Source organism: Ipomoea nil, unplaced genomic scaffold (assembly GCF_001879475.1).
Source record: "Ipomoea nil cultivar Tokyo-kokei standard unplaced genomic scaffold, Asagao_1.1 scaffold0298, whole genome shotgun sequence".
NCBI lineage: Eukaryota > Viridiplantae > Streptophyta > Magnoliopsida > Solanales > Convolvulaceae > Ipomoea > Ipomoea nil.
This window is the reverse complement of record NW_017616726.1, coordinates 258,485-275,031: the sequence shown is the minus strand read 5'-3', so window position 1 is coordinate 275,031 and position 16,547 is coordinate 258,485. Positions and strand designations below refer to the sequence as shown.

General features: G+C 35.6%; 1 protein-coding gene across 1 annotated transcript; it reads right to left on the bottom strand.

Moving 5' to 3' along the window:
- Positions 1-2,089: 2,089 nt before the first annotated feature.
- On the bottom strand, positions 2,090-6,892 carry LOC109157609 (ATP synthase subunit beta, mitochondrial-like). Its single transcript, XM_019305461.1, has 9 exons — positions 6,271-6,892; positions 4,850-4,925; positions 4,641-4,729; positions 4,374-4,491; positions 4,182-4,285; positions 3,924-4,082; positions 3,577-3,801; positions 3,142-3,453; positions 2,090-2,570 (listed from the first exon to the last, which is right to left on the bottom strand). Exons 1-9 carry the CDS (start codon positions 6,742-6,744, stop codon positions 2,457-2,459), a joined length of 1,671 nt encoding a protein of 556 aa, XP_019161006.1. The 5' UTR covers positions 6,745-6,892; the 3' UTR covers positions 2,090-2,456.
- Between the last annotated feature and the right edge of the window lie 9,655 nt (positions 6,893-16,547).

The window sequence follows — 16,547 nt, the reverse complement described above, 5'->3', positions numbered from 1 at the left end:
TAGATATACATTTCTGGTGCCATTTTGCCTTTGAAAGGAGCTTCTGGTAAAGGCAAAGAAAAGGGAGTGCAGTACTGCAGTGCAACAAATTTGGACCAAGAGGAAGAAGACACGGAAGGACCATTTTACCCCTTAAATTAGAAGGACCAATGATGGAAAGATTATAATAATCAAGGGTTTAATTTGTCCAAATTAAAAGACGAGGACCAAATGTGGAAAATCACTATAGTCAGAGGACCTTTGCTGGAATTAACTCTTATAGAACTCTATATTCATAATTTTTAAACTCTAGAAGTTAATATTCATAATTATTGAACTCTATATTCATATTTATAAAACTCTATGTTCAAAATTTTTGAACTCCAATTTTCACAATTATTGAACTCTATATTCACAATTACAGAACTCTACGTTCATGATTATAAAAATCTATATTCATAATTTTTTTTAACTTTATTCACAATTTTTTTTAAAAAAAATCTAATTTAGTGGGAAAAAAGGGTACCATTACTCTAAAATTACCAAACAGCCTTCCATGGCATAACAATTGCCCATTCAGGCCACCAAACTTATCGAACTAATTTTTTTTATCCTAAGTCAATCCATCGAGCTAAGATAGACTAACACCAATGACTTCAAACTACAAATAATAACAAGAACAAATTGCACTTTTGGTCCTGTGAGTATTAGGGTACTGACAATTTGAGTACGTGACTTTCAAAAATCTCAATATAAACCTTTAACTATGCAATTATTGACAGATTTGGTCCTCCGGGCCAAATTGCCGGCCAATTTTGGCCGGAAAAACATAAATTGGTTCAAATTATTTTTTGACGAGGGTTAAATTGTCATTTCACTCCCTTCTTCTTCATTCTCCCTTTCTTCTTCTTCGTTCTTCTTCTTCTTCACTGCATAAGCCTGTTATGGAGCAACCTCAAGTGATGAACGGTCTCCGATGTTCCGGGGCCTAAGGGGGACGACGCAGAAGAAGAAGAAGATTTCTTGACCTCTTAAGCAATTCAAGCCCCATACTCAAGAAATTCCCAACTCCTTTCACTCTTGAAGGGCTGGTCGGCGGCTTTGAAGTTGAAATTCCGGCTAGTTTCCCTTTGTTCTCTGCCAAAACCGGCGGGGAGTTTGATCTCCCCGGAGATGCAGAGCACTTAGAACTTGTCGTGCCTAGTGAGTTAGTCCTTTTTATGGCAGTTTTTTGTGAGGCCTTTTTGGGAGAGTACTCTGCTGATATGGCGGTGTTCTGGGGAGAAATTTTATAGTATTGTAGGATCTGGGGAGAGATGGAGATGAAGAGACAGGAGAAAGATCATCAAGAAGTTGCAGTCCAAGGTGGTCAGTCCAAGGAGAAGGAGATAATCTGTCGCTGCCGCCGCCGGCGAGGTTTGCCGGTGGTGGGTAAAGCATTATTGCGGAAATTGGTGTGTTGCGGCGGCCGTGCGGATGAGATAATAAGCGACGAGAAAGAAATAACGGCGGCGGTGGATACATACTTCTCCATTCCAGTTCTTCCCGAGCCGTCGCAGTGGTATCATCTCCCGGTGAACGTGTATCATGAAGAAGGCGGTCCCGACGAACGCGAAGATTTCAAAGGACGCCAAAGAGACGGTTCAGGAGTGCGTGCTTCATCACTGTCAACGGCAAAGAAGAAGAAGAATGAAGAAGAAAGGGAGAATGAAGAAGAAGGGAGTGAAATGACAATTTTACCCTCGTCAAAAATTAATTCGAAGCATTAAATCTTTTTCCGGCCAAAATTGGCTAACAATTTGGCCTGGGGGACCAAATCTGCCAAAAATTGCATAGTTAAAGGTTTAAATTGGGAGTTTTGAAAGTCACGTACTCAAATTGTCAATACCCTAATACTCACAGGACCAAAAGTGCAATTTGTTCTAATAACAACAAATAATGTCACAAATGAAATTTGTCCGTGAGACTAAAAACACTCCAAATTACTGAGGATAACTCAAGAACGATGTCATTTTTCTTAGGAATGGAAACAGAACCAGCACTCCCATACCTATGCGAATTGCCAGTATACTAAAGCAAGAAAGGACATTTAAAAAAAAAAAAAAAAAAAAAAAAAAAGACCACATAATTTCATAATTTGGCAATGCAACAATTTTAAAATAAGAATCATAACTAATGTACAGATATGCCTGCTCACCCCTTATTATGTGAAATCACAACATACAACCCAGGGGTGGAAGGGTGTAAGGGGGGAAGGGTGGTGGATTATCAAGGCGACCGCCTGTGGCTCCGGCCTCCATTTCTCTATTTCTCAATCCCGCAATACACGTTAAACAAAAACAGAAAATTTTGGACCACTCAGACCCCCATGAACGGAGGAGAGTTGGATCTCCGGTGTTTGGCATTGTCACAGAAAAAGTACTTATTTCTGCAGTTATTGGTGAAAGCACAAAAGGAAACTTGCGATTTTGTCTTCTCTATGCAGCAGATTCCTTGGCAATCTTCTCTGCCTTTGCAATGACCTCATCGATTCCACCAACCATGTAAAATGACTGCTCAGAAAGATCATCATACTTGCCATCCAAGACACCCTATATTAAAACAATTAAGACAAATGTATGAGTGCTTCAGCATCACTGTAATGGCATATATCACAAAAACAAATAGTGACACAAGGCCCAAAGGTAATGTAGACTCTAATTATGTTTAGAAAATCAGTGAAGAAAATGGAGACCTACTAAAAGATGCATTTCCAAGTTAAACAGAGAAATAAAATACTTCATCTGTCCCATTTTACATGCTATGTTTACTATTCATTGGTCAAACTAATTATGTCTTCTCTGCTTATTTTCTTTAGTATTTTTAAATTTAAATTTGTGTTTTATAGTGCTTTTAATATAGTTTCTAAATATGTAAATTTTATAAATTAATACTAAACTTAATATTTTGAAAAATTAAATTAAAAATAACTTCAATCAAGCCTCATTAACCGGACTCTGACACATAAAATGGGACGGAGGGAGTAGTACTTATTACTGGTCAGAAGTCATTTTAAAAGTAGGTACCCTACTACTGCTTTTATCTAGATGAGAGAAGTTTTTTTCTTGCACTTTAATAACCCCAAATAAAGGCTAAATTTTAATTCAAGAACACTAAGATTACCTGGAAGCTGTTAATACTCTCCTTCAAATCAACATACTTTCCAGGGGCACCCGTGAAAACTTCAGCAACATGGAAAGGCTGGCTCAAGAACCTTTGGATCTTACGTGCACGGGCAACAGTCAACTTGTCATCTTCACTGAGCTCATCCATACCCAAAATGGCAATAATATCTTGGAGATTCTTGTAGTTCTGCAAAACTTTCTGTACTCCACGAGCAGTGTTGTAGTGATCCTCCCCCAAAATGTGAGGGGAGAGCATTCTAGATGTTGAATCAAGTGGATCGACAGCAGGATATATACCAAGCTCAGAAATCTATCCCAACAGCATTTTAGAATAGTATCAGGTCTCAAGTCAAAAGATAAAACAACAACAACAACAACAATAATAATAAAAAAAAAAAATTCCCAAGCATAACATCAAAAAATGGCCACATACCTGACGGGACAACACAGTTGTGGCATCCAAGTGAGCAAAGGTTGTTGCAGGAGCTGGATCTGTCAAGTCATCAGCAGGCACATAAATAGCTTGGACTGATGTAATGGAACCTTTCTTTGTGGTGGTAATTCTTTCTTGAAGGCCTCCAAGATCAGTAGCCAGAGTTGGTTGATAACCCACAGCAGATGGGATACGCCCAAGCAAAGCAGACACTTCTGAGTTGGCCTTCAATATTAAAGAAACACAGTAATAAATACTGAACTCACTAAATATTAGACCAGCAAAAGAACACTTTAGCTTTGAATAAATAAATTTTATTCAAGACGGAAGGTTAGAAATAAACAAACCTGTGTGAACCTGAAAATGTTGTCAATGAAAAGAAGCACATCCTGACCCTCAGCATCTCTGAAGTGTTCGGCAACTGTCAATCCAGTGAGCCCAACACGGGCCCGAGCACCGGGGGGCTCATTCATTTGTCCATATACAAGAGCACATTTGCTCTCACTCTGACAGCATTATAATATGATCACTGTTAGAAAAACACAGGAACTTTATTTGGACTAGAGCACCTAGAAAATAATACTAGTAATGTACAGAGCACCAACTTGCTTATCACCCAGCTTAATGACACCACTTTCAATCATTTCCCTGTACAAATCATTACCCTCTCTAGTACGTTCACCGACACCAGCAAAGACAGAGAAACCACCTGAACAATAATGTAACAAAAAGTTGAAACAAAAAATGACCACGCTTTGGGGACTTCATAAGGAACAAATTAAGAATCAATTACTAACCATGTGCTTTTGCAACATTGTTGATCAGTTCCATGATAAGAACTGTCTTCCCTACACCAGCACCACCAAACAGTCCAATTTTTCCTCCTCTTTGGTATGGAGCAAGAAGATCGACCACCTGTACAAAAACAGAATACATTGGAAAAATCAATCAATACATAATTAAACTCTAGTAAAAATGATGCCCGAACATAAATGAGGTGCACTTCTTTCCAAAATAGAAGAGATATCAAAAACCACCAAATATAAAATAATCTGTCAGAGAACCTTGATGCCAGTAACAAGAATTTGTTGTTCTGTAGCTTGCTCAACAAAAGCAGGAGCTTCACGATGAATTGGCAGGTAGTGATCAGTTTCTGCATCAATTTTTAATGACAAATTAGATCAGTAGAACATGTATTATTAATTATATTGATATTGTTTTTGAGAGTACCACAAAACTAATTAGGTGCTATTATTACTAGTACAAAACTTACTTAATTCACCCTTCTCATCAATGGCCTCCCCAATGACATTGATGATACGCCCAAGAGTGGCCCTACCAACAGGAACCTGATTCATCAATTAAAACAAAAGAAAATCAATCAACGGCAGCTTAATACCACCAAAGGCATGGTTTAATCAACATAAACTCCCAGTAAGGGACAGCTAGATACCCCTGAATCTTAGGTAAATTACAAGTCCATGATTTGGCAATATGTAGTAGAAACCACCAAAAACATAGACTTGCATACTACAAGATTTGACTTTCACTGTACAAGGAAATTTCTCTTACATAAACTTTTGGTTCAAGCACAGAATTCTCACATTATAATTATATATAATAATATTGTACGGAGTAATATATACTATATAATAATAAAATAGAAGGGAAACACACAAAAAAATGTCTGCAGCTTTCTTGAAATCACTTTTCGGGTTTCAAGTGTTTGCCCGGGGGGTCAACGGAAAATGTGGTCTTAGTCAATGGAAAATGGGTATGTTTTACAGGAAACTGTCTTCCCCTTTTTTTGGGGGAAGTCATTTTCCACGCGTTCACTTCAACAGAACCAGAGAGGCACAGCATCTTCTCCATCTCCTTCCAACAGCTTCTTCTTCATCTCCTTTCCAAAGGCTTCTTCTTCATCTTCTTCCACCGTCTTTCCAGATCTGATCTGGTTTTCGAAGCCAACCCAGACTGGTTTCCGGTCCATTCTGGTTTTCGCTCGCAGAAACCAGTGCTTGTTTTTTTAAATTTTATCTTTTAATAATTAATTAATTTATTAATTTATTAATTTATTAATTTATTTATTTTTATAAATTTGATTTATCTGATTATGCTTTTTATATCTCTGTAAATGAGTGTTATGGATTATCTATGATGATGTATGTGCAATTTCTTATGAATGAAGGTTTTATTCTGTTAAATTATATTTAAAATTGTTATTATTATATTATTATTATTATTATTATAAATATTATGTTTTAAACAAAACAATTAAAATGTTTAATTATACAATTCTCTCATTTTCCAAAAAAAAAAATGAACCAAAAACACTAAGACATTTTCCAGAATGCAACCAAACATTGAAAATGAACAGGTTTTCAAAAATGACTCATTCTTTTTCAGAAGTCATTTTTCTGGTTTCAAAACACTCCTCAATACTAAAATTATATGTTTGGAATTCACAATAAAATTAGCTACTTGGTTTATTCCAGAATTTCAATTGATTCAAACCGACAACTATAGGCAAATCCATTGTCACTCCGATCATTCAATAAGTTCAAGAGTTCACATTGTAAAGCCATGAATCGCAATTGTAATATGAATACAGAGTAAAAATGAAATAGCAAACCATCAGAATAAAGCACCAATCTTTATGAATGATGAAGAAAATGAATAGGCCAGATCACTCACAGTGATTGGAGAGCCGGTATTAAGCACACGTTGACCTCGCACGAGCCCTTCAGTACCGTCCATGGCGATGGTCCTAACCATATTCTCACCCAAGTGCTGAGCCACCTCGAGAACAAGCCGGATCTGGTTGTCAAGCACCTCAAGCGCCGTGAGGATAGGGGGCAGCCCCTCATCAAACCTCACATCAACAACGGCACCAATAACCTGGCAGACCTTCCCGATAGAACCGGCGCCAGTGAACTCATCGGTGATCTTCCCGGTGGGCTCATTTCCGGCAGGCTTAGAAGCCGGCTTATCAGCAGGGGCGGCGGAAGTAGAGTAACGAGCGAGCCGGTTCAGGAGAAATCCGGCAGGGGAGGAACGTGTAGTTGGCCGAGGCCTAGTTAGGGAGTTGGCAACGGCGGATCTGGAAACGGAGCCACCCCGATGGGAGGATGATCGAAGGATTGAGGCCAGAAGCCTCCGGGAAGCCATTGAAGGGTTATGGCGTTAAACTGTGAAGACAGTAAGAAAGAGGAGAAGGAGAGACTGCTAGGGTTTGAGGGAATGAGAAGGGTGATGTTTATCTAGACGGTCAAAAAGAGCAGAGCGAGAGTTGTGCGTTTCGATCTCATTACTCGGCACCTTGGCTGACAAAAAAAAAGTTCTTTAAGGATTTATTTGAAATTTTTGAGTTGCATTTTGTTGGAAAGTAAATAATTTTAGAGGATTTTTCTATTGTAAATCAATTCTAAAACAAAAACATTGTTTCAAAAGAATGGTAGAAAATGGATATATTACCATCTTTAAGATTGTCATTAGAATTAACACTCTGTAAAATAATTTGTGATTTTTTTGGAGCTCACGTGAATTGAATATTGACGTTATATATTTTGTCAAATATTTTTAAACATGCTCATTTATTAATTGTGCAACACAAGTTTTATTGTCTTCACATAGGACAGTTGGGGTATAACATTTATATTGAGTGCTCAAATATTTATGTGTAATACATTGTATCCTAGAAAATTGACGCTTTAACGCTTCAACACCATCGGGGTGAAATGAATCGGTTTTAAGGAAAGTGTAAGTATCACGCATCTTGAATTTTTGTTAGTTATTATGGATTTAAACTTGTTGAGAAATTATTTTATTTCAATACTTTGTCAAAAGATATATTAAGATACTGATCAGCCTCACTTATCATGTAAGACCAATCACTTATGCCGAGATATGAAAAAGAAAAAAAAAAAAAAAAAAAAAAAAAAAAAAAAAACTTTGAGTGCTTGCTATCAACAAATGAAGTAATTGTATACATTGAACTTTAGATCTAATGTAATATTATAGAAGAGTTAAAATTTTTATATATTTGTGTTTGAACAAGACTTAAACCCACTTATCTCGATGTCTTGTAAATCATAGACAAGAGTTAAATTTTTTATATATTTGTGTTTGAACAATAGGCTTAAGACTCATTTATCTTGATGTCTTGTAAATATATCCCATTAGCAAATATTTCATGAAAGAATTTGTCAATTTAAATTGTGAGCTAATAAAGTCAAGTACAGTGGCGGAGCCACCTAATATGAGCAGGGGCCTTCTCCCACAAAAACAAATTCTATTTTGAATTAGTATAGAGTAGCAGGAGTCAATGGTGGCTTGGCCCTCTTCACAAATTTTTTTTATTAATATTATAATGGCTATTTTGTGGCCTCCTTACAAATATAATTTCCCACCTTCAAGAAAATTTCTAGGCTAGATTTTGGCAAATTATTGTATGGACCATGGTCCACACAGTGTTGTGTGGACCATAACAAAAAATACATTTTTAATATATTAAATATACATTATTTGTGTATTGAATGTAAATTATATAAAATAATGTACTTTCAGTATTCAAATAATGTACTTTTCTCTAAATACAATGTACATTATTAATTATTAATATACTAAAAATACATTATTTTTATACTAAATGTACATTATTTTATAGAGTTAATGTCATTTTTTATCCTAGACTTATTAGGGTGTTGACACTTTTCATCCTCCATAATAAAAATTGCCATTTAATAGCCACCGTTATTGGTCGTTAGACATTTTTTATCCTCCGTCTCTTAGCCGTCTAAGTGAAGGGCAAACATGTCTTTTTATATGGTCTTCTTCTCTTCCTTATATTTCTTCCTTCACTTCGGTGTATGTCGATCAAAGAAAACAGGGTTAGGGTTAGGGTACTCAGTTTGAAATTCTGAATGGAAAGATCGAAGGGAGTACGCAGTAATTCTTCGAGTTCTTCAACAACGAGGAAGACCTATATGTATGGGGAATGGATTTCAATCGATGTATGCGAATGTGGTCAAGAACTGATTTTGAGAACATCATGGACAAATGACAACCCCGGTAGGAGGTACTGGGAATGCTCAGGATGTAAGGCTAGTACGGAAATTCGTAATTGATTTTAATTATTATTTTTTTTTTGCTTTCAATTTTTGTTTTTGTTTTTGCAGAGTGCTTTCAATTAATGTACTGAATTTATAATTGTTTGTAGTTTTTTTTATTGCTATTTTTGCAAATTTTCAAGATGGATCTGGCTATATGTTTGTGAAGTGGTATGATCCTCCAATGTGACTTACGTCTAAGAGGATTATACCGGGGCTTCTGAAGAGAATTAACAAAAGTGAAGAAGAAATAACAAAATTAAAATCAAAGCTTAGAAGTGTTCCAAGAGGGGAAGATGGTGAATTGAAGGATATGCGTAGGAGCAAAAGATGTAGTTCAATGAAGCTACTTGTTGTATGTGGCCTTATTGTATTGTTAATGGCTTATTTTACAAGTGTTAATGGAAAAAATGAGAGGTTGGGTTTTAAGAATAAGGTGTATTTGCTCTCATAAGTGTCTTTGGCAGTGTTATGCTGTGTGTCTTTTACAATAGGGAGTGTTATGTTTTGCTTTTTTTTTTTTTTTTTTTTTTTTTTTTTTTTTTTTTTTTTTCTTTTTTTTTGTGTTTGGTTGTAAGGAATTTGACAATGGTAATTGTAAGGAATTTGGTAATGGTAAGTGTTATCGCAATGGTAATTCTATATTTTATGACAATGTTAATTGTTCATCTTTTACTCGGAATTTGGTAATGGTAACTGTTTTATGGCAATGTTAATTGTTCATCTTTTAAGGAATGTGGTAATGGTAATTGCCCAAAACAAGTAACCATTCAAAGGCATACAAAGAACAAAAAGTAAAAGAGATCCATGTTCAGAATATAGGCGTACAAGGCATGTCATTCCAAAATGATTAAGTACATCATTGTAGCAAAAAATCAATCCAGATTCTGACATAAGCTACATCCAAGTTTGAGTTTCACAGTAGCAAAAAATCATTGTCGAATGTAGCCTACCAAAAACTAATTCCAAAATATATTCATAGATACAACCAGTTTTAGTTTCACAGTACCAAAACATCAGTCTAGAAGTCAACTTTAATCAATGTTTAGATGTGTGTCCGATTTGTTGGTGAACCTACACTTGAGAGTTGTTGTGGATCTTATCCTCCTACGAAGAGGTGTGTCAGATGTATTCTTTATCTTCTTTGATTTCAACCCTAATGTACACCGTTTGGGGGGAGGTCTGCTTGGTGGCTGAGGTGGTCTGATTGGTGCCTGAGGTGGTCTGCTTGGTGGATGAGGTGGTCTGATTGATGCCTGAGTCATGCTTGGTGCCTAAGGTGGTCTGATTGGTGCCTGAGGTCTTCTAATTGGTGCCTGGGGTGGTCTTCTTGGTGGATGAGGTGGTCTGATTGGTGCCTGAGGTGGTCCATGAATCCTTTGTTTCTCCTTCAACAATGGCATAAGCCAGTGGGAAGATACTGTCATTCCCATCAATCCCAATAGTTGTTAATAATTGACCTTCAAATTTAGTTTTTAAATGACAACGATCAACTCCAATTAGCTTCCTACAGAACTTATATCACTCCTTTGAAGCCTCCAAGCAGAAATACATCCTTAGAAACCTAGGTTTTCCTTCATACAGTAAGTCACTTAACTTCACCTTGCATGTAGTGTTAGGGTTTGTTTTTTCAATCTCCAACTGGTAGCTCCATATTTTGTTGAAAAATTCAATAGTTTATCCTTCAATGACTTGCTTTGCTTTTTTCATAACTCTATAGGCTTGCTTGGTGGACAAATCAAATCCCTCATCTGCTTTGACCCTCTCTCTAAATTCTACAGTGGTCTAGTTACTGTTGCCACCAATCTCTTTGCAATCCTAATTGATTTAATCATGGTGTTCTTATACACCCAAGTACCCAACCACATCCATCATGCAATTCATTATAACTGGCAATTCTCCATGACAAGGCATTTTTAACTTTCTAAAGATTAACTTTGAAAGGGCAACCGACTTGTTTACATCTAACACAGACTGTAACACTCCTAATTTTTAAACATTTAAAAAATTATATAATAAATGCAATCTAACGATAATCATCCAAACAGAGCACAACCCATCCATAAGAGTCGGGGTGCTATGCCACACCTAGGTTTGAGAACCTAGATGCACAGGCTATAACTAACTAATCTAACCATAATCCACAATTAATATTCAAATACAATTCAAGGCACACAGGTCATAGCAACTATGACTAGAACTAAATAATGCTAAATATGCGGGTTCGTCTAAAGCACTCCGAGGCTATTAGTCATTACCTGAAAAACATGCAGTGTAACAACCGTCAGCGAATAAAGCTGGTAACCCACCACCACGTGTTAAGTACAATATAGGTAGATATAAGAAAATCATTTTGAAACTGGAATACGTATATAATCCTAAACAAACTCAAGCTTTAAAACCAGGATCAAGACTCGAGACACCATCAATAACGCAACATTTCGAATATTATAGAGATACTAGCATGCATCCTACGTTTGCAAAGCATAATAGACAAGTAAGCTCATAAATAGCAATTAAAGGCAACAATGCGATCCAATGACAATCAATTAGCAAGAAATCATCAAGGCACACAATCCATCTTCCAACCTTATACCAAGTTCCAACCTTTACTCCTCTCCATCCTTATATCAGTTCCAACTTGTACCTCCAGGCCACCCTTATATCGCCTCCCTTATTCCTCCGGAGCAACTACATGCCCCACACCGAAACCACCAACAAGTCCACCAACATGGTAGCACCGAAGTGCCATTCGCATGATCCGTGCCTCTAGCACCACTATCAAGGGGTCAGCGCATATAGCTCTGACATGGCACCGCGGCGCTTATATCCTGACCCAAGCCTTTAGCCAGTAAGTCTAAGGGGTGGTCCGTGCCTTTAGCACGATAACCGAGCACTCGTTGTGCTATCCGCCAACAATTCATTCCACCAATCACAATCTCAACCATCATTGCGCAATGATCACAACACCCATCATCATTCAATCAATCAATCAATCATATAATCAACAATAACAATCAAGGTACAATAACAATGACACATGCTACATACAAATTCATAGAACAGTACTCAAAACATCATAAGCGACTCATAAACATCAAACGGGATACAACGCGACATGGGGAAACGTCAAACGGGGGAAAACGACCCGCCGCGTCACCACTTTCCAGCGGGTGGGCGATGGGTGGAGGACCACCTGCCGGCCACCGCCGGTGGGCGGTCATAATTCCAGCGTGTGCCCGGCGGGCAGTCCACTATGGGCCGGCTGCCCGCTAGAATCGGGCTGACGCGGGTAGGTGGTGGGGACTCGTTCCCCCCACCTACCCCCACTGGTACGAAGGTAAGTGCGTGGTCTGGTGTTCGTTCGTGGAAACCAAAACCATGTCCAAACACATTCCAACACGTAACAACAACATCACGGATTCAATTAACAATGATTAAACCACGAATCATTCTTATTACGTTTTAACACGATTCCTAAACATGCCAAGATTCGACATCAATCACATAATGGTTCAGGAGCATCCAGAACCTCAAGAACATCAAGAAATCTATATGCAAAGCCCTAAAGACAAGTCCTAGACTAGAATCAACACCCGAGCATGCATAAACCCACCCAAGAATACCAAGAACATCACAACACGAGATTCACGATATAAACCCTAGGGACAAGCTCTAGACATAATTAAATACAAGATCATATCAATAACCATACAGGGCCATCAAGAATAGCAACAATTCACCATATAAACCTAAAGACAAGCTCTAACAAGATATACATACAAAATCACACATTCAATCAACCAACGGAGCCAATCAATAAACAATAGCAAGGAAAATAGTTTTTGTAAGACATGGGTTACCTGGTAGTTTTAAGTAAAACTCCTTACAACTTCCTAAGATATTTCCTCAATGGATCCTCCCTAAACTTGGTGATGGGGAAATCCTTGGCTTGGAGGGGATTTCGTGTGGGGAGATGGAGATATGGGTGATAGGGTTCTAATGCCTTCTAATCCCTCCTTTTATATATGTTAGGATCCCTAATACGAATCTAACTAGGTAAGAGGTTTAAGATTCCTAATTAGAATCTGATTAATAATGGACCCTCTTTCTTTATTCCTAACAGATATTTTGGTTTAGGATTCCTAATTAGAATATGAATAGTAAAAGGTCTACTTTCTTTATTCCTACCGGATTAAAGGCTTAATTAGAGATAAGGGTCCATGGTCCATTGTGGACCATATATAATTAATCAAGAGAATTCTAACCAACTTAAATTCTTTTTAACTATTTGTTAATGGAATTAATTCCATAATTAATTTGGATTTGAAGGCCGTATCATGGGGTGTTACATCCTCCCCCTCTTACAAGAAGCTTCGTCCCCAAAGCTTAGAAATCGGTTTGAGGATAAAGAGTCAGAATTAATACGGTAGTACATAGGGAAAATATTTTACGGGAAATATATATATATATATATATATATATATATATATATATATATATATATGTATAAATATATTAGGTTTTGGGAAGATTTGGTTCAAAAAGAGAAAAGGGAATGGAAGTTTTAGGTTTCAACCTTGGGAATAACGTTAAATTGAAATAGGATCAAGGGATTAAAGTTGTAATCTAGGGAATAAGGTTGTTACTTTGTACGGAATCAATTGGAAGAAGGTATCAAGAATGAAATTTTGAAGTGGTAGAAAGGATTTCTCAACGAAACGGTTTTTGGTTTGTCAGGGAAAGGAAGGGAATCCGGCTTGTTGCATGATCAAACTTAAAAATTCTTATACCTAATCAACACGTTTGACTTCACCCCTATATCTATAACCTTTGTACTAACGAAATATACTAAATAATGAGGCTACGAGCATGCAATTCACATGATTATAAACACAGCATAGAAGTCTTACTTACGACATTTAAATAATTTCCAATGATTTATAAGATGCACCGAACATGCAATTAAATACGTTTATCTATGTGCCTATATAAGAGACTAATATTGCACATGTGCAAATTTGAATAGCCATACAATATGCACATATATCAACGCAGATGGGTCATTAATGGATATAAACATTTAATGTATAATTTAGCATGTTATGAGCCAAATACCACCTATACATAATTTATACCTAATCATTGTACTAAGACATAATGCACCAAATAATAATAATAAGCCTATCATATGCGATAATCTTTCATGATTAACTATCATGTTATATGCGAAACCTGCAAATTGGCACACCTATGTATGCAGCTGCAATTATGTTAAATATATAACTCCCTAAGTCTATAGGCACATAGCATGAAGACATGTGAACATATTATGAGTCTTAAATAATAACTTATGGAATCACACAACACATACGCATACTATTTAACATGTTAAGCTAGTGTATATTCAACAAATAAATTCTTCGTGGCACAACAGGACAATTGTCATATATATTCAGGAAGATCATAAATCATATAACAATCACTCAAAATTAGACCTGGCAATTTTGGACACGACCCGTTAACACGACACGAAACCGGACACGAAAATAACGGGTTAGTGTTTAGCCTTAACGTGTCCCGGGTCGTTAACGGGTTGACCCGTTAAGGATCCATTATCTTTCGTGTCTTAACGAGTCCCGTTAAACCTATTAAGAACCCGTTAATATTATCGTGTTAACCCGTTTACCAAACCTGTTTATAACCCGCTAAGAATCATTGTCATTTATGTAAGAACCATTGTCATTATTGAGATTACAAAAGATATTATGTAAATGACTAAGGATGAATTTATTACATTAGGCCAAGATCCTACACCAATTATTGATGTTCAACAATTTGAAATTTGAAATTTGATTGTTTCCAATTTTATTCTAAAAACTTATATGGACTCCTTTAATTATTTTTGGATGTTATTTTATCATGTTATGAATATTATGAGTTGAATACTTTTTAGTTTGTTTGATGAATTGAACTGTAGGTTTTATTTCTTTTTTATAGAACTTAACTTTAAATTTTAGTTTTTTAAAATATATTAATAGAAATAGCGGGTTTAAATGGGTTTTGTGCCATATCGTGTCGACACGACTTGAAACCTGTTAACAAAACGTGTCTATCGTGTCAACCCGTTTAACCCGTTAACAAACTGTGTTCGTGTTAAAAAATTGAACCCGTTAACCATAACGTGTCGTTATCGTGTCGACCCGTTAACGGACACGTATACACGAATTGCCAGGTCTACTCAAAATGACAAAGATCGATTTTTGAGGAAAAGATTTTCACGTAGGCAATTAGGAAAAATGTTTTTGTTTCTTATGGGGTAAATAAATTTTGGGAACACATTAGAATCAAAATCTTTATATCGCACAACACAAATTTTATGATAACGAATGATCACATAACAAGTAGTTACATAAATATTAAATATCAAAATTTAGCACATACGAAATATTTTACCGGATTTCATAGACGGATACTTCATGTCTAATTCGTACGCCATGAATATACGAGGTGTTATACGGGATTGTTCATAGCATACTAAGTATACAAGTATTGGCACGTATATGCAGATTGCTTGCAATTAATAATATTGTATATATGCATAGTGGGACGCCTTATAACATACAGTTTTGTCTAACATGCTTTCTATATATATATATATATATATATATATATATATATATATATATATATATATATATATATATATATATATACATATATATATATATATATGTATATATATATATATATATATATATATATATATATATATATATATATATATATGTATATATATATATACATATATATATATATATATATATATATATATATATATATATATATATATATATATATATATATATGAATGGGTGTAAGTATGCATTTCAACACAAACATGCGAGCTATCTGATTCGACACACAATACATACACCGTGAAAATATAAATCTCCACCTACAATTTGAACATGCAATTCACATACAAATATTCTTTAATAATTACGAGTAAAATAACCTATGTTCATAAATACTAAAAGATTTATCCTTGAGAAATTTTGACAGAATTTGATCACACAATCACTTAGGAAAATCAGTTTTACCTCAGGGTAAATAAATTTTAGGTAGGCATAAATCTTACCTCTAGAAGCCCAGAATACCTAAATAACTTAGAATTGAAGACCCTCTAATTCTTGAATCAATTGATGACCTGATGATGAGGCTAAAGTTTTTAATTATTTAGGGAAGATAGAAGTGGCAACAGAGAGATTATGCGAGGAGAAAAATATATAGAATTAGGGTTATCTTAGGATATGTGTGTGTGCATATATATATATATATATATATATATATATATATATATATATATATATATATATATATATATATATATATATATATATATATATATATATATATATATGTATATATATAGGCTTCGAATCTGGTGCAACCCCTACTGATGAGATCATGAGATCTCATGATATCCATTGATTCATTTTCCATGAATGGTTGAGATTATAAGAGATTGTGAAAGTAATTAAGGATATATTGAAATCAAAAGGATTAAATAGTAATTGTAGATATATGTTTAATTATGGATATAATTCAATTGGAATCTTAAGCATTATATTAGGGAGATTATGAATGGAAATTTGATATTTTAAATTATTAGGGACCCTATCAATGGTAATAATTAATTATTTTGTACATCTGTAACTTTAAATTATGAGGAATTTTACGGTGGTGTGTGCATGTGTGTGAAATGGTGTGTGCATGGGAGTGAAATGGTGTGTGCATGGGTGTGAAATGGTGTGTGCGTTTTATATTTTGCCATGGTGTACCTCCTGTTATAGAAAACCG